The 19984-nt window shown below is 32.3% G+C and overlaps 1 protein-coding gene and 2 long non-coding RNA genes across 4 annotated transcripts in view; 1 reads left to right on the top strand and 2 right to left on the bottom strand.

Moving 5' to 3' along the window:
• The window catches only part of LOC143250647 (uncharacterized), a 75791-nt gene extending 73582 nt beyond the window's left edge, over nucleotides 1-2209 (bottom strand). The window contains exon 1 of the long non-coding RNA XR_013028285.1: nucleotides 1884-2209. This is a non-coding gene — a long non-coding RNA (uncharacterized LOC143250647). The remainder of the gene's footprint in view (nucleotides 1-1883) is intronic.
• LOC143250646 (uncharacterized) overlaps nucleotides 1-19984 on the top strand; it is a 101258-nt gene that overhangs the window by 22714 nt on the left and 58560 nt on the right. The gene's annotated exons all lie outside the window — the stretch shown is intronic.
• LOC143250645 (uncharacterized) overlaps nucleotides 13449-19984 on the bottom strand; it is a 69876-nt gene continuing 63340 nt past the window's right edge. For both annotated transcript variants that reach the window (XM_076501511.1, XM_076501510.1), the window contains exon 5: nucleotides 13449-19615. In XM_076501511.1, coding sequence (XP_076357626.1) covers nucleotides 18951-19615 — 665 coding nt within the window. In that variant the 3' untranslated portion in view covers nucleotides 13449-18950. The remainder of the gene's footprint in view (nucleotides 19616-19984) is intronic.

Here is a 19984-nt window from a genome sequence, read left to right as displayed (position 1 = left end):
GTTAAGGTTTGGCGTGTAGTCGTTTGTAGCCTCGTAGCTGCCATACACCACTAGTGTATAGACGTAGTTTAAACCCTTCGACTCTGGCTGTCTAACAAAGGACCATAATATAAAGCGCTTGCTATTGAAACTCATACGTTTGGCTGTCAGAAATGAAATATTAACGGGAGATATTCTTCTGATTAAAGTTTAAAGCCTTTTAATGCTTTACTTTTTCTAGATTTATTATTATTATAGATTTTTCCTGCAGTAGCTCAGCGGTAAGTCTGAAAGGTTAAAACTGGATTCGACTCCCGTGGTGGAAGCAACAGAGATAAAGCATTGTGTAGCTCAGTGTTTAAAGAAACTAACACAACTTATAGGCTTTGTAATATTTCAAAATGTCACCGGTCTTACTTAAATAACGGATTATAGTTTTTGATAGTATCTGTGAAAACTGTTTTGAAAAATAAAACTCTATTTACTGTAGTTATTCCATACCTTGCCAAAAACAATAACAAACAAACATAATTATCAACAAAGACTATGGCCTTTCATTAGTTGATAAATGTATATATATAACAACACTACAGACACGAATTTATAACCACAATTATGTCACTATTATTACTGTATTGACTGATATTATATAGTAAGTCAATTCTTCGAGTTAATAAAGTTTAAAAGTTCAGGTAATAAGTGAAAAAAAAAAGAAAGAAACAAAATATTTCAAAATATCCGAAAAATCTAATTTTTATTTCAATAGGTTATTTTCTCTTATTGTAAAATAACTGAAAAGTAGGTTTAATGTCAGCTGTTAAACTCCGAGTCTACCTCTCATAAGAGTTTTGTTTTCATACAAACTAATCGAACGAATAACAAAGGGATAACGTGTATCAATTTTCACGTGCAGATTTATTTTTCTTACAATATGTCAAAATGCTTAATTCCGCTTTTATATATATATACAAGCACAACTAGCAACGTTATGTTAAGTTTGTTTTAAAATTCCTAATTTAGAGATTTTATTTTTATTTTACTTTAGTTTTTTCTTTTTCCTCTCCGCTTTGTATATCATTAAATTTGCAAGCGACTGTTATGTGTTATACCTCTCGCTGAAAAAAATCACATTAACCTATCTGTTTTTGTTTATAAGCTCCAACACAGTTTTTGTCTTTACGTTGTGGAATTTAATAAATCAGTAAAATCTCAAGGAAAACGGAACGTCTTTTCTAGCAAGACCTTATATAATATTTACTATTTTTATATTTCGTTGTGTGAGTAAATGCGAAACGCTAGTGTTATCTAGGTTTCATTTTTGGCGTGCTCTGTTATATTTTTCTTTGTTGTTTTTTTTTTAGCGTGACTGGGTTAGTGTTTTTGTATTTAAAGAGATAGGACGATGAATCCAACAACTCATGATACGTAGACACATACAACTAAAACAAATTCCTTAATTTAAAGATGTGGATACGTTATAAAAGTAAAGGTTAACTCCTACTATTCGGATAGATAATAGTAGTTCAAGGGTTGACAGTAAATGTAGTTGACTAGATAGCTGCCTTTCCAATAATATTGAAAATTGAGGACAGTTATGTGGAGAAAAAAATTGTATAGCTTTGAGAAAACTTCTGCAACAAACAGATTCTTCCTACAAGTATTGTTAGAATCAATGCAGTTAAATGCTCTACTTTATTCTATTCACTCATTAACTAAGATCATAATATCTTAACGTCAATATAAAAACTACTATCATTAAGGCTTCAAGCTTACGTTATTATTACAATAAAACGTTAAATAATAATTGTAAGCGGATCTTTTTGTTACAATCCTTTAAAAAAATCTGACAGTTTAAGAACAGAGGGAATTTGTCAAAACTTTCAGACGAATAATAATTGTCTTACCGCTTTCAGAAGGAAATTAAAATGACCAACTTACAGCTACATAAGACAGAGTTGGTTGGTCGCATCCTCAAGATTGCAGCTGTGAACCTTTCATTCAAACCTAATTGATCATCATTTCTAGTTCGACTAATTCAAAGTTACCATTCGTAACAATAGTATTATATTTACTTAAAATATTTCATTCGACGATAGATGAATTTTCAGGTTTGCCAGGAACATGTTTTTTTGAGTGACTACCTACAAATATTCCCCTACACACACATTTGAAATATGAACTTGGTTGTTTGTTTGAAGTTAAACACACAGGTATACAATGAGATCTCTGTGAACTGTTCATCACGATTATCGAAATCCGGTTTCTGATGTTGTAAGTCCGCAGACGTACCGCTGTGCCACTGGGAGGTGTGCAAATTTGTATGTCAGGGTCAGTCAGAGCACTTATTATTTTACTAGTGTTACTATCAATGAAGTTACTATCAAGTTTGTCACGTTTTAAAAATGGTTTCAGTTATATTCCATCATGCAACATATAATGACTGATTATAATCCTATGATTATCAAGGACTTCGACAAAAGTAAATGCTTTAGGAAAAAAAATCAATCGAAATAAACATAACGTTTCGAAAAAGTTGATTTTCGATAAACAACTTTAAACTGCTTGGCTGCTCGTATACCAAGTATCGAAAATGGCAGATTAGCGTTGAAGTATTTTAGAAAGGAACCATTAGCACAACTTTGTAAACGAAGAAGTACAGATATCATCTACTCACCTTCCTAGCAAGGGGGCTTAGGGTCAATAAAATATTTACATACGCATTGTTTGTCTTGCAATTATAAGAATACATTGACCTTGGCAGGTCCAAGTCTTCGTCTCTTATTGTCCTATATCAGCTTGATCACAAACTACTGTATTAAAAGCAAAATATCCTTTTTAAGCTGCAAATACCATGAGCTTAGAATGTTCATTTACTATATCTGAGAATGAGAACACTAACCCTGAATATAAATCAATATTTTCTTGGAACGAAATATTATTGCAAAGTAACTCTACATCAGAAAAGCCGTGTAAAATATCTAATTTAACATGAAATTCGTTTCAGAAGTTGAAACATCAGAGTTACTTTTAACTGTTAAATAAATTACTTGTATATCAACGAAAAAGAAACCAATAGCGCCAGTAGTTGAAACTGTTGGTCCTAAAGTACCAGTCATGTTGTAAAAATTAAGCATTTCATACATTATTTCAACATGATTGTTGTTGTTTTTTTGAATTAAGCACAAAGCTACACAATGGTTTATATGTGCTCTGCCCACCAGGGGTATCAAAAGCCGGTTTTTAGCGTTGAAAGTCCGCAGACATACCGCTGAGCAACTCGGGGGCATTTCAACATGAGAACCAAAGGATCTAATTTTTTAATTATTAATATTCTCATATGTAATCTTATATTTCATCACCTATAACAAATATCATTGATTTTATTGATTTTATTATAAATAGTAAATATTGATTTCATAACTAAGTTTTTTGTAACTGAACAGGATTATATTATTAAGTTTAATCCAATATTAGATAACATTAAAAAAAGTTGGAGACAAAATAAAGATTTATTATTTAATATTCTTTAAAGATTATATTAAATTTCTTCCTGGGATTATTGGTGTTAAAAGAAAACATCCCTTGATTACCAATATGATAACTCACTGTACTACATATTTTGTAAGTATAGATAGATACAGAACATTGTTTCAGATGATTCAACAAACTTGATAAATAACTTGTATCAGTATTATCTTAAAGTCTTTGAAGAATATGTCTAAATATCATCAATATGGAAATACTCTTTGTATTGAATATTAAAGTTTTAAATATTCATTAATTATGGCGTTACCAAAATGAGAACGAATTACTTTATAAATAGGATTAATTCTATATTCTGATAACGATTGATTATATTTCTTATCAGTAAATTTATTTAAATAAATAAAGCAGCTTAGAAACAAATGTTTTCAAACCTACTATAATCTTTTAATTACACGTTCAAAAGCACAGAAAACGCATATTGAAACCCAGTTTTCTATTACAAACTATACTCCTTTGCATAATTCTCGCTTATAAATTCTATACTAAAAATAAATATATTTAAAAACATTGAGTGATTTGAAAGCTCTAATACTGTTTCAAAAATTATAAATGCACTAAAGGTTTTTGAATATGTAAACACTGTTTTTCAACAGTACTGAAAGCTAGTACAATTTGTCGACTGTATTAGTTGATTACATTCTGAATAAATGATTTATTTTTCGGTAATCTGAGTCATTACAAGAACTATAGAATCAAATGTATTTTTAAAACGTGTAATTGATTGCTTCTATGGAGAAGCGATTGTCATATGTAACTTTTATCTAACCTAGAGGATTAACAAATGTTTACAACCTTTCGACACCAAATTAGCGAGAATGTGCGTAACACCTAAGTGAAACTTTGGAATCATCATTTGAATTTACTTACATATCGTATGCTCACATATTCTGAACCAATAAAGGAAAGTAAAAAACAATAATTTTAAAATACTCATTTTTTAACACTTTGTACCATACTATAAAACATTTGTCACTGTGTGGTTATTATGGTTCCTTAGATATTTTACGCAGCAGATACTTTAAGGATTTAATAAACAAACGTGAAAGTCATAAGTAGATTTCAGAATCATAAGCCAGCACTTCTATGATACTTCATTAAAAAAATAACTGTTGGAATACACTATGATCAAAACGATCAAAACTTTGCATGTTGTTTTGTATTTGGGAAAATATTTTACTATTGAAATGCCATTTCTTTTTCTAATTACAATGAGAATGATTTACATATAGTTTTTTTTCTTTTTTAAAAATATTATATTAACAGAAAATACACAAAATTTCATTCCCTGAACAGTTCCATGCACAATTCGACAGATCAAGAATGTTATACGCAACTCAGTAAACAACCAGGACAAATGACATACAACCATCACACATTGCGGAGTTAATCCATTTTTATGATAATAAGGGCAGAATTGGACAGGAATCAATACAACAGTGAAGAGTTCCTCTTTTGTAGACATAAATCAATGACATTTGCCAATAGAAGAGAAAAAGCTTTCAAGACATTTGGCTCAGTTTTTCGTTATCTATTGTTAGTTTGATGGATGGGTTTGGAAAGAGGGTAAGACGCGCCATCTGTGATAAATCTTAATCGTAAACAAAAGTACAATAGAGTGGTTCCCTACAGTTTTCCTGCTCTTGGACTTTGTGTTTGTGTCATGGCAGTCCAGAATCACGTACACAAACATAGTTATTACTTCTTACTTTCAAGTACGGCTAACCCTCAAACAGTAGAGTTTACGGAACCAGAATAATAATATAAGAAATCTGAAGATTTTACAGAGATTTAACTTTTCAAAATATATCAAGATGAAAGTTCTAAATGTCTTACTAAAATATAAAGGCAATCTCCTCAAAAGTGTAGAATTCTTGTACTACTGGAAGTACTAAAAACTTGGTTTAAATACTGTATACCAATTTGTACATGTCGTAATGCAAAGTCCAATGCTGAAATTAACAGTCTATTAATTTTATTTCATTAAGTACTTATAGTTATTGTACTAGTATAAAAGAAATTTGGTTCAAAGATGTGTAGTTGTTTCAGTTAAGTACACTTAAAAATGTACTAGGCCTAATTTATAACTCAGAAAGTATTGAATTAAGACATACATATTGTAATGTTTTTCGCTTGCAAATATTTTGTGAATATGCTCACATTTTTACTGTCTATCAAAGTTTAAGGCATTGTTGGGATCGTGGAAAAAAAAATTCACCAATATGTCAGTAACTAAAACAGAAAGACAAGCATTAAGAAGAATATGTAAAATGAAAAGAAGTCGCAAAATAAAAATCGAAAATCGCCTTGTTTAGGTTTGGACCAGCATTATAGACCTTTAATGAATTTGAAACATTTGCGAAGGAGATTTTGCTAAACGGTTTCATTTAGCACTAGAAACCACAAATCTAATACATACTGTGTAAAAGGGGATGGTTTTATGTATATACTTAAGTGTGTGTGTGCTTGCATTCTCTAGCTCAAAACTGGTACTGCATAGAAAAGTTATTCATTTTTTCTAATTTTTTGCTTTGTTTGTGAGTGCCAGACATTCGCGTAAAAGCTATGTGTGAAATAACTGTGTCATTAGTCGCTAATTTTGAAGAGATAAATTAGAGGAAAATTAGTTAATAAACAGCAACCAATCCCAACGTTTGGAATATTCTAGCAGAATATTAGTATAATTAGTTATAATACCTAACACTCCCAAAGTGTGGAGTACTTTTTAAACGCAAATGGGACGATAAAAATGGAACCTCAGCATCTCGGTTTGGAAATGAAAATTCTGTGCTACACAATGTTGATTTTGGTTGAGAACAATTTCATATTATAGAATGTTTAAAGCTATTTCGCTAAAGGAGTTTGCTTTATTCAATGAAATGTACAAAAGACTATTGTTACCTGATGTTCGTAGAAACCTGTGTAAATTTATTTATTAAATTAATTGTTTGTTGATATGTGGTAAATAGGATACAAACACTCGTGTTGATTTTATTTGTTGTTTTTACTCGGAACATTATTGCCTGCAAAATTAATGAACAATTTATAAAAAACCTTTAATTACAAAAATCTACATGATTAGGATGCTCGTTTCGTAAACTGAAGGTCGCGAGTTCGAATACTCGTCACACCAAACACGCTCGCTCTTTCAGTCGTGGGAGCGTTATAACATGACGGTCAATCTCACTATTTGTTGGAAAAAGAATAACCCAAGAACTGGCAGTGAGAGGTAATAACTAACTGCCTTCTCTCTAGTTTGTCAGTTCTAAATTATAAATGGCTAGCGTAGATAACCCTCGTGTAGCTACTCTCAAAATACAATAAAACAAACAAATAGACAAGAAATTTTTTTTTCTTTTATCTAGTTCCATTGTTAGTTACTTATGTGCGGATAATAAAGAATAGAACTGCAAAATTTCGTCTTCATGACAAAATACTAAACCATTTATAATGTTTCAAAGCTGAAGAGCAGATGGCCCACAACCCCTTCACCATTAAACACATTGATATGTCTGCGGACTTGTACTGCTAGAAATCTGGTTTCGGTAACCGTGGTAGGCAGAGCACAGATAGTCCTTTGTGTACCTTTCTGCTTAATAACAACACGTCAAACACTAGTTGGCCTACAACGAAAATACTCACAGATCTTACTGACGTAACTTTAGCATATGGAAACATAGGAACAGATAAATTTGTATGGTTATAAACCATTTATAATATTTTAAAATCTGTGTGGAAAAATATTTAGTAAAGGAGTATCTGGATAATAAATGCCAAGTTCCGTTTTCTAAGTAACAAAACTTGTTGACCACGACGTATTCATTTCATTGGATCATTATGCTGTTTATAAAATCATGTAGGAGTTACTGGAGCTGGTATTCCTAATACATGAAATAAATTTTACTTGCCATTTTCAACTGTTTCTTTCAAGAAACTTTATTTTATCAGCATGTCTTGTTTTAATTCCTTGTTTCTTGCTTCATTAGGAGCGACCACTTTGCTAAATGAGATTAATATAAAATTGTAATTGTATATTTATGATGCTTGAGTTACATTTCTAGTTTTAGTTTACACGTCAAGTCTGCGATTAAATTATAAATCTGATAACCAATATGACTCAACTTATATGTGGATCTTAATTTTCAACACGATAACATTTTTAACCTTCATACTTTGCACTTGCATATAAGGTTAATATTAATGTCTAATGACCTTTAAATTTTAGACTTTCTGTTTAATTAATGGGAACATATTCTCCTGTTACAGACATGCGAATATCTTTCAGACGTTTTTGTTACAAGTAAAATCAAGAGCTTTCAGTCAGTCACCTGAGTCATTTTTGCGAAGTAATGATAAGATGTTAATGTCCAAACTGTGTGTACCCTGTCACAAACGAGTGCAAAATTGGTGCATATGAGTTAACAACAGTTAAACCTGACTGAAACAGCATAAGACTTACAGATTCTTCCACTTGATTTTGAATTGTTTTTGTCTTTCTTGTCCTGAACTTCAATGAACCATGTCGTTTTATATACTGTTAAGTTCTAGCTCAACTCGCCTATGTGTATTTTTCAACTTTTAATTCTCATGCCATCAGTTAACCTTTAATTTTATCTCACATTCAACATTTCATTTAGTGTTCTTAAGTGACATATACTTTCTTATGGTTGCATGTGCATATTTATCTGCATGTTTTGTTTGTTATAAGTTCATCTGTTTCTCTATGTTGGATTGATCCATTCAATGCATCACCTTGTAATTTTACTTTTATCAACTAAATTGGTAGACCTACTGTTATTCCAGCTACCTGTTAGCTAACTAACCAATCTTCATTAAGTACAAGTGTTAATAAGATGTAATTGTTACCTTTCAGCAGAGCTTAGTCTAAGTAAAAATGTGGAAGAATAGTGAAAACCTGCCATGCAGATATTTCTGAGCGTTGGCATGAAGAAACCCTATGGGACAGATATTTATTGTATTTAATAGATAAAATCATCTTTTTTATGTTCCAGTAAGTATAGTAGAAAAGAACTATTGAATGATTCTTTTCTGCTACTATATGTAATGGCCACTGAAGCATCAGGAAGGTATCCAAAGAAAAACCTTCTTAACTGAGAGGCCGTTTTATAACACCCCTTGAACTGTCTAGAAATTCTAGTGCTTTTAGTTTTATGATATGGAATTATGTACTTCAGCCATGCAACGCTGTTTTTGTGATAACAGGTGGATTTAACACCATGATTCCACACCTTGGTTGACATTAGTTGATTTGATCTGATAAAAGAGTCAACACTTAATTGTTGCTCTTACTAACTTAATAACGGAATGCTTTAGTGAATCTTATAACCTTGACGTCATTCAACACGCAGTTGAATGGGATCTACACGAACGTTTCCAGAGATTCTAACAGAAACGTTAGAGTAAAACAAAAAGACGTAACATCTTCTGAGGTATTATCTTAGTAAGTTTAAATAAAACTTGGAAATGAGAATTTTAATTGCATAATGGTAAGCTTAAATAACGTCATATTTAAGATTATCTGAGCAAAAAGTCAATCTCTTTGAGATTATCCTTGTCTATCTGCTGAACATATTGTATCACTTCATCAGCGTAAAAGACCTAGACCTAGCCGCTAAGACAGCATAAATATATCGCTACTTAAAGGTCTTACAAACTTTACTCTCAAAGAAATCACGTAGAATTCCAAAGAGAAAGTAAAATTAAATCATTTGAGGCCCACCAGAAATTATCGTGATTTCTGGTTAATGTACAACAGCTAGAACGGCTGCAAGATCTACACTATTTATAACTGTGAGATTGAAAAAAGAGAAAACGGAATGATAACATTCGTTTTTTGTAGTTTATAAAGAAATTACCAAAGGGCTCGAAGAATCACCTTGAACTTTATAACTCAGTTATCATTAATAGTTTTTAGAAGACAATCTGGATGTATGAGACAAGTGAAACTCAAAATACCTTCTCTTCCACTGATGTCACTGCAACTGAGATGAAGATAAGTTTAAATATGCTAAACGTAATCTCCTCTAGTGGGATAACGAAATTTCTTACAATACTAGAGTCAGGAGTTCGATATTCATCGGCGAACATAGATAATACACACACATAAATGTAATAACACAAAAATCTTAAATTCTAATCATATTTTATGTGCTCATTAAATGGCATAATACTTTTTATTCTCTACTTTAGAGGAAAATATGATTGATTCGATTGTTCGTGATACAAATCAGTACATCTCATAAAGTACCATGATATGAAGCAGCCAATATAACCCATCGACAATTAACAGGTGAACATATGTATGAATAATTGACCTTTGGAACCTAAAACCAACAACAAAGTGATGTAAAAACTGACATTAATAATTTAGTTGACACAAACAGCTGCTAACATGTGTACCGGCCCGGCATGGCCAGGTGGGTTAAGGCGTTCGACTCGTAATCCGAGGGTCGCGAGTTCGAATCCCGTTAGTCCACACATGCTTGCCCTTTCAGCCATGGGGGCGTTATAAAGTGACTATCAATCCCACTATTCGTTGGTAAAAGATAGCCCAAGAGTTGGCGGTGGGTGGTGATGACTAGCTGCCTTCCCTCTAGTCTTACAATACTAAATTAGAGACGGCTAGCACAGATAGCCCTCGAGTAGCTTTCTGCGAAATTCAAAAACAAACAAACATGTGTACTTCAAAACTGAACTGTTGTTTCTCCAAATTCATATGTTGGAATCATACCATTTATTCACTATCCATTATTTCTTTGATTTACTGGTGCAAATATTATAAAATCCGACTTGGAATGAAAGTTTTTCAGATTAAAATCTGGAAGTAATTTTCTTTTTAACCTGGACATTTTAGATTTTCATACGTTTTTTCATAGAGGAATGACACCCATTGTGAGGGCTGGAATACAATTTACAAGGTAACCTGTATTCTCAGCTCAGCATGTCTAGTTGTAGTAACTTTTAAAACTTGTTTGTCTTTAAAACTCTGTTTCATTAAACGCCATTACCTTCCTGGAATTTTTTGCACCTAATGAATGATGGTTGTGGATGAGAAATATTGTGGATTTTAGGACTCGTAATTGCTCTCTGAATGTTAAACTTTTCCTACCATATATTTTGCTTGTAAAAAGAGATTAAATCTGATAAACGTGTACTCCTAGAACTGTATACTTTCTGTTTCTGCAGGAATTTTTTTTTCCTAGGTACATTTTACAGTTCCGATGAAGTAGTTTTGTATCCTAATTCAATTATGCTGTGTTTTTCATTCGGTAATTTTTGGATTTCTTATATTAATATGCTTATTTATATGTAATTAAGAAGATGTGAATTTGACCAATTTTTAACAGCAAATTACAAACTCACCTTTGCAATTTGTGAAAGTACGACAAACAATTTCCAAGTAAAAGTGAATTCTCAGTATATAATAGCTTTTTAAATCTTTTCTAATGCATTTTAAATGCCTTATCTTAAACATTTAAAGGTTATTTTAGGGAGACAGAACTCATCCGTCTTTTTTTCTCTTGAAAACGAGGAAAAACCTCACCACTTTGCTTAAAGTAAGAAATATATCTGCGAGGAATTTCTATAGCATTTATTCTCCAAGAAAATTGTTCTAAGAAAGGGAAAGTGGGTCGAAAGTGAAGATATGTAGCAGTGAAGTTAAGAAACTTTGTCAGAAATGGCAAAGCAGTTGCATCACTTTCTGTTCACAGCAGCCAGTTTCACTGTAGAGATGTGGTAAAGATTTCGACCATCAGAAGTTGGTACATTTGATGAATTCGTTTAATACTAGCCTTGAACTCTGCTCCTACAAAATAACTATATTCCAGATCAAGAAGTTAAAAATATCCTGAAAAATATTTTAATTATAAACTATTTCTCTAATTGAGGCTTAAGGGCTCTTTGTAGCCCTAAAATAAACCAGAAATTAAATGATTTGAATTAGAAAAGGACGAGAATTTGAAATAGCAGCAATGCCTTTAGTCTTTACATTGTTGCTGTATACTGTATTACTGTATATTCTAGCTATCATGGAAAATAAGCCAAAATGATGACAATTTTATTTACAATCTTTGACTTGTAGAAATTTGTTGCTGTTTAAGTTTTGTTAAAAAACTCAAATATGTACTAAAGTAACGTTCTATGGGTTATTCTATAAAACGATTTTATTTTTCTTTATATAGAAAACTATAATACGAATTTGGTTTGCTTATAAACTACTAAGCTGGCATACTACCGTTTGGTCTAGGTCAGTCAACTCGTTTAGGAGGAGTTAGTTTGTTTGTTTTGAATTTTGCCCAAAGATATACAAGGGCTATCTGCTCTAACCCTCCCTAATTTAGCAGTGTAAGACTAGAGGGAAGGCAGTTAGTCATCACCACCCACCGCCAACTCTTGGGCTGCTGCTTTACCAACGAATAGTGGACTGACCGTCAAATTATAACGCCCCCACGGGCGAAAGGGCAAGTATGTTTGATGTGACGGGGATTGGAACTCCTGACCCTCGAATAACGAGTCAAGTGCTTTAACCACCTGGCCATGGCGGGCCAGGAGAAGTTGTGTCTACAGACAGACAGAAAGTTTTCTTTAATATTGGATGTTTACTGCACTTTATATATATAGCACATATGTGAAGAACACTTTCATTCTAATTTTTATTCTCACTTTAACCGATAGAGTTGAATTAGATTATAGTATTTTATAATTAAATAGTTTCTTCGACAAAATCAACCAGAATTATAACAGATTTCAAAAGATAATTTACTGGTTAAATTATAGATATTGAATCAGCGTCATTCACAATATGTATTAATATCACTCAATGAAACGTTTGAGTTTTCTGAAATGTCGTGTCTTCAGCCAACGCCATGATCGGCCTCTAATGAGTACCGTTATCACTAAATCATAAGAAAGCAATGAACGAAATGAAGTGACCACAATATTAGAAAATAAACCAGATCAAATTTGGAAACAAAATGAAGCAGACACACTTAGAATGTTTAGCAGATGCAAAATGTTTTGAAACAGTCGGCAATTATAGTCTAACAATACACATAAATCGTACACCTAATAACAAGTTGTTGATTGATTCTGTATATAATTCTTTATATAGTATTAAACATTTTTCCTTTCAATTTTTTGGATAACATACAATTAATTATTTGAAAATATGAAATATAAGACATAGAAATGAAGACAGTTAAAATATTTGTTCTCATGAAGTTGGGTAACTTGAAAGCTTCGCAAGTTTCGTAAATTAAAAACTAACAACTTAAAGTTATGAAATGTTTTTGGTCATATGATTATTTAAGATATTCTACATGGAAACTGTTTCGTCTTTTCTCCCCTATGCATGAGAGAGAAAAGAGTGGTGCGGGTTAAATATGATACATACAAAACGTCATAGCGTTGAATAAAGTCTATATTTTTTCTTTTCAACTCCACAACTGAACAACTTGGTAGAAAAACTGTTCCCACAACAGCTTCGTTTTCTGAACTGTCCACACTGGACTAACGGCATGCAAATCCCTAATTTATTGAACTAGCTCCCTGTCAAATGATTCATTGGAAAAGTAACACATCTATAGTGTCTATTGTTTATACTACTATGAATCGTGCACGTTGTGGCTGTGTGCAAATGTTCGCAAATCATCTACCATTAAGTAGATATGTTGAACTTGAAGTGATTAAAAAAAGGGTGAAAACATTACTCAGATTACCTGAAAAACATTTACACACAAGCACTCGTTTTCACTCACTTGCACACTCACACTTTGAGTCACACTTTTTTATACACAAACAACCAGATAGCAGTTTTAAAAGACAAGCATTTGTGGTCGTTTGTGACGGCTATAAATCAGTTATTACTGGACACATGTTTCCCAATCTTAACAGTGTGTACTCAACATATTTATTATAAATATCTAATACAGACAGGTTTCTCACTTCTAACATCCACAGTAAAAAATACCTTCGAGCTTGAACAAGCAATGTACAAACAAACACTTTCACGCCTCAACACTCGCTAGATAAAATGTAAGCAATTAAAAGTTAATACTCTTCATAAGTATGTTTTTATTTATTGTAATACATACTCCTAAAACAAAAAAATTACAAATTGGCAATCCTAAATTCCTTTTTTATTGTATTCAGTTCAGACAATCCTTAATACATAACAACAAGTATTCAATTAAAAGTTTATTAACGTTTCTTTTTTAAGTAACATAAAATCAGCAACAAGTCTATCTTTCTAACTATTTACTCAACATATAATAAGAGCATTATAATGTTTAACAGTTTAAACTAACCACATTTACTTATAAGTTAGTGTTTGGTTTAGTTTGTTTTTGAATTCGGTCAAAGCTACACGAGGGCTATCTGCGCTTAGCCGTCCCTAACTTTGCAAAAAAAACTTAGAAAGCATGTCATCACCACCCACCCCCAACTCTTGGGCTACTCTTTTACCAACGAATAATGGGATTGACCGTAACATTATAACGCCCCCACGGGTAAAAGGGCAAGTATGTTTGCTACGATAGAACCCGCGATCCTCGGATTACGAGCCCAACGCCTTAACCCACCTGGCCTTGCCGGGCAGCTTGTTTAGGATAACATCAACTAAAATTAATTAAAATTATTGCACCATCACCGTGCAACGTACAAACAGAAAATATTTTATACTTTTTCAATGTCAGAAGGTTTAAATCATATAATAATCTTTTGTGCATATTTACTTAAAAATATTGATACTAATAAAAATGTGCCCGTTATCTAAGTGGATTTCATTTTTACTAGTTGGTCAACTGTATTCTCTTGATCAATTTACTTTTGATTAACATACCCTGCTAATAAAATTTAAACGATTTTTGTTATTTATATCTCTATATTGCAGGTTATATTTTTATCTGTATGTGAAAGATTACATTAATCTTAACTGGGGTTTGAAAGTTACTGCTCCAGTTATGCCTTAGGTAATACATCATTCCGAGGAACGACTCAAATTTTGCGAAGCAAAAGGTTAATTTGATCAATTAGAAATGATGTTCGCCGTTGAGATAATGCTACGTTTATGGATGTTTTGCTGGCATTGATGTTTTCAAACAGAATGCAATATTTTGCAAACCAATTAAACTGAAACTAAACTTTGTAGAACCGTCACACTGCTTTAGAAGGGTTACACTCATACAGAAATAGCACATGTCATGGAGAATGTCACAATATATGGTTACTAGATTGTTGTACAAGTACCAAGTCACAGGATAATACATCACAAAATCAGGCCAGGATCACAGAAAGGCTGAAAGTGCAGTAGCCGGCCGACACCTGTGACATAGCCTGTTGAAACCGCACCAATAGCAACAAGGGTTTCAGGAACAAGCTTTACTGATGTGCGCCTGTCGTATGCAATGATCAGGAACAGGCTCTATGAGGTTAGCTTTGGTCCAGGATATCAGTTATAACTTCTGTAGTATTCACAAGGCATCTAACAGCCAGGTTGTCGTTTGGCTGGGAACATGCTACCTGGACCCTACACTGTGGATTTCTGAATGTTCATAGATGAGAGCAGATTTGGTGTATCTTAAAGCAATCGACTTGTGAGAGCCTTGAACAATAAGGAAAACAATACTCGCCCTATAACATTTTCCAGTGTGATACCCTTGGAGGTGGCTTACTCATGGTCTTGGATGGCATCTGTACGCAGTGGTGTACAAATCTCTATGTTATGTAAGGATGATCCCTGACAGCAAGGTATTTCATGAATAACATTCTGTTACACATTGTTAGCTTTTTTGCTGATATTGTTTGATATGAGCTCGTGTATCAAAAGGATAACGCCTGTATTCACATTGCCAGAGTAAAGCAATAATGCATTAATCAAGGACAAAAGTATTCACAAAAGTACTGGACTAATCTGCTAAGCTATCGGATCTTAAAATGCTAAAGCATATGTGTAATTTAGGTGAGAGAGCATTTAGATACAAAGAACCTTCTCTTGCCACTGTTGAGAGCTTCAGGACTTCTTCTATCCAGAAATTGATTGTGCTCTCCCAGCAAGTCATTCTAAACATCATTAACAGTATGGTGAACTGGTAAAGAAAAGTCACAATCAATAGAGAAAGACCCACCAGCAACTAAAGTCTCATTTTGTTAAGTTTTCAGTTATTGACATTTTCCCTTAAATTTGCCCTTATGTTATTTGTAAATTATTGATACAAAACATATAGAGTGAAATGTCCATTTCATTTTACACACAATTTTGAGAAAGTTGAGCATTTTCAAAAGAATTAAGTCGTCCCTACCGTTACTGAAGTCTTTCATAGTGTCGAATAGATACAGTAGTACAAGGAATATTTTGTTGTGAAGAAGAAAGTCCTCTAAAAGAAAGTCTCCTAGAAAAGAGTCTCTTAGAAGAAAGTCTCCTAGAAAAGAGTCCCCAAGAAGAGAGTCTCCTAGCTAACCAGTTTCAACTTAAAAGGAGTGAATGAAAAAGCAATAATAATAATAAAATGTTCATATTTCTGTTTTTCTTTCTTTATATTTGTTTATATTCTCTCTAAAGTTTTGGTCATCTTATGAACGAAAGGTTGACCTAAATAAAGTTCTTATACATCTCTTCTAAGTCTATACGATAAGCTTGCTGTGACTGAATCAATGTTTTCAATCCTTGCTGTGTCTTAGTTCAGTACCACTGCGAGTGCACTCCAGCGGCTCTGGAGAAAGTTTGAATGCTTATAATGCTAAAAGTCTATTTTCGATACTTGCATTAAACTCAGGGGTACCGTTCCTCTTGGTAAACAGAGCGCAGATAGCCCATTGTGTAGTTTTCCGTTATAACACAACAAAGAGTGATCAATGTGAGCACGGCACAGATAGCCAACAAATAGCTATGTGATTAATAACAAACAAACAAATCAACAAAAAACCCAAAAGAAGCTTATAAAAGAATATATAAAGGATATATGTATATATCCATCCGATTTCTTAGGTCTTTAATGTGTAAATGAAATATTTGTGATAGTTCAGATTTTATTGTTAAATCCTAATATATTAACGAGAAAAGACGTGCATTCAATTGTTCGCTTAATACTCTTAAAAGGCAGCAAATTGCTCTTAAATGGTCTTTCTAAATATTATATATATATACATATGATTTTATATAGTCATTATGCATTCCTAATTTATTTTGCGTCATGTAAATATATATATAAAGTCCTGAAAACAAATGAGAATTTTGATATCATGTTTTAGACCCAGAGGTCACATTGACTGAACTTATTATTTTTTCTTTGTTGTCACTGTGAGAATGCGTTTTCTACTATTTTTGTTGAGAATTTTAATGCACTATATACCTATAATATAGATTTTCCTTAATAGAAAATACCCAAGATAGCAACAACTGAGTATCTAGGAAAGGTGTTGGTTCCTCTATTCCTCAACAGGTTTATGAATGGCAAAATAGGCATTTGTCAAAGAAGTTCAAGTTTTTTATGTATAAGTTAGAAGCATGATATTAAAACACCGCCATGCAAACTTACGATTACTTTTATTTCTATTTATAGCTCGAAAGAGTATCCAGTATAAATGCCTAACAATTTATCTGTGCTTAACTCTTTATAAATAAATAAGTAAACTAATATTTATCTATAACTTAGCAAAGTAGAAAATAATTTATAAGTCACGTCAATATTTACATCAATTAAAATATTTTCTTAAAGAACTATTGTTGCATGTTACGTTGTAAACAAAAACAATATTTTAATCATGACTTTATAAGTTAAGATCCCAGTTAAGTTGAAGATAATTTAGTTTTCTAAATATACATGTTCTACAACATTAGTTATCTCTGTGTCAGTTTCAGAATTCGTTCAAGACTTTAAAGATCTGGTAACAAATAACTTCATAACAATGTAAATTAACTTGATTTCTTATGTTATTACAAACTCTCATGAAATACCTCAATAGTAAGTACCAACTGGTACATTTTTTTTTGCTTTGGAAATTAAACAGATTTACGCAACGCAATTAAGGAAGGAAAAAAAAATGTAGTTTTCTCTTAGAATATTTCCTACACTGTAATCTGAATATGTATTGTCTGTTATACATCAGTTGTTGATATATCTTCCTCTATTATTTAACCAGTCAAAAAAAAATTACATCGAATTTCCAAAATATATTAGATTCCATAGATTCCCTTAATATGATTTTCAAACGTTTCATAAAATACATTTTGCACTTATTTATCTTATTACTCGCTAGCGCCAGTTTTCGAAACAGCCTATTATTACTGGTACCAGTAACACGCTACTGATCCATAAATTCATTATAAAACTAAATAACTATTATCTCAAAAAAGCGAAATTACTAAAGGAATGCTAATTAGCATGAAGTGGTGTTTAAACAGTCTCTTTGTTCATGCTTGCTGCAAACTAACACAATGAACTACTATCAGCAAATATCACATATATTCTAATTTTTTTTGCAATACATTAATTTGGTTTCTCAAGGAAAATGGCTTTAGTATCTGCCTGAAAAAAGAAAAAATGTTTGTTGAAATCCTGATTCCATTCACTTCGCTTTTTGTTTATTTATGTTTTACTTTTTTTGGAATAGCTGTGAAAAATCGTGTAAAATACAAAATACATGAAAACAAATAAGAACTATGATCATATTTAAAGTGTTTTGTACATCAGTTAATTTGGTCGAATTTTTACTATTCTAATTTTAAATTTTAGAATCTATAGATCGTTCATATCACTCTGAAAGAAACAGATACATTAGAATGTAAAGCCAAATACTTCTATTTATTGTACACGTGAATTTCTAAATATCCATGCTCACATCAGTCTTAATAAACAAGAATATTATATAAAAACCACGATGCTAGTCAACGTAACTTGTGTATTTTATTACAATTAACATTCCTTGAAGAAACTAGAACTAAATTAAGTGCTTTATGAAATAACACACAAAAAATGAAGTACATGTAATACTGTATATGTTTCAGATTATCTAACGTGGTTGTTGTCTCTTTCAGGAGAAACATGCAAAATTAAAATAACTGAACTTGTTTATATTATTTGCGTTTTGGCTTGATGTTTATGCAAATAGATAATGGCGTTGTGCATTTTTACAGATTGAATATATTTATTAAAAAAAGGAAATTATTCAACGCAAATTTAACTTAAACTGATGAAGACAAAAGTGAAGCGACTGGAAATGAGATGTTCAGTGTTTATAATGTTAACTGTTTTTTAGCACAAAGCAACTCGATGGGTTATCTGTGCTGTGTCCATTGTGAGCATCAAATTCGAAATTTAGCGTTATAAGCCTCGAGGCTTATCGACGAATAACCTGGGAACCAATCTTTCCAACATATAAATTTATAGACATACATGCAATTGAATGGTTCAGTATGGCCTCCATAATGTGAGATCATTAGGTTCATAAGTAACACTAAGAAGGGCATTTCCTCTTTCTGCTCTAGTGATATTTATCTGCTTATCTTTAGCACTATTATTCTCAGAATACACCATACTGTCCATAGAGCCACCGATGGTTTGAGAACCTTCTATATTGGTTAAACTGGCGGCCAGTTTCTCGTTGTGGTACTGTTGTTGAGTGGCGAGAGTTATATCAACAGCCGACTTGAACTCGTTGCTTAATAGATGCAGAGATGGATGAATATGTGATTGTGAGATGTTAGAATAAATCTGGGGATAAAGAAGGGATGGTGAAACTACTGGAGAGTTCAAAAACATCCCAGCTGTAGCGGTTGCGATACAATTTCCGTTCCTGTAAGAATTATTAGATGTCAAAACCCCATATCCTCTGTGGCTGACGGACAGGCAAGAGTTACCACTGCTGGACGTCTGGTAGTTCATACCCGTGCTGTTAATCTCACCTAACCCTTGTCGCAGTTCGGACAGTCTATTCGATAAATAAAAATCAGTTGTTGTTGCAGACATAGTGTTATTAAACCCAGATCGTAATATAGAGTCTCTTTTTAGTGCAAGAGCACTATCCTGATCATTTGAAGCAACAAAAGATCTTCCTCCTGGACGTTCAATGAGACCTATAACAGGCATAAAATACTTTAAAAATATGTTATTATGTAGCTAACATAACACAATTTAAAGTAGTAAAGTACTAGATTTATAATTGTGTTCTTATTATATATTTAAACAAATACTAACGAACATTAAATGTGTAGGAGTTTTTATAGCAAAGCTACGTCAGATTACCAGCTCTGTCCATCGAGATAAATCGAATAACTCATTTAAGCTATTAAAAAGTACACTTACCATTGCCCCATCATGAGACAATAATAAACATGCTGTAAGAAATACTATTATGAGCTACATTATAAATCGGTATTAACACTCCTACGAAAAAACGTTTCTAGTCCTGATTTCTCCAAGCCCGTTCCCCTGGCTGTGGTTTC

The sequence above is a fragment of the Tachypleus tridentatus genome, chromosome 5 (genome assembly GCF_004210375.1).
Source record: "Tachypleus tridentatus isolate NWPU-2018 chromosome 5, ASM421037v1, whole genome shotgun sequence".
NCBI lineage: Eukaryota > Metazoa > Arthropoda > Merostomata > Xiphosura > Limulidae > Tachypleus > Tachypleus tridentatus.
The sequence above is the reverse complement of the archived record's forward strand: the minus strand, read 5'-3'. Positions and strand labels throughout refer to the sequence as shown.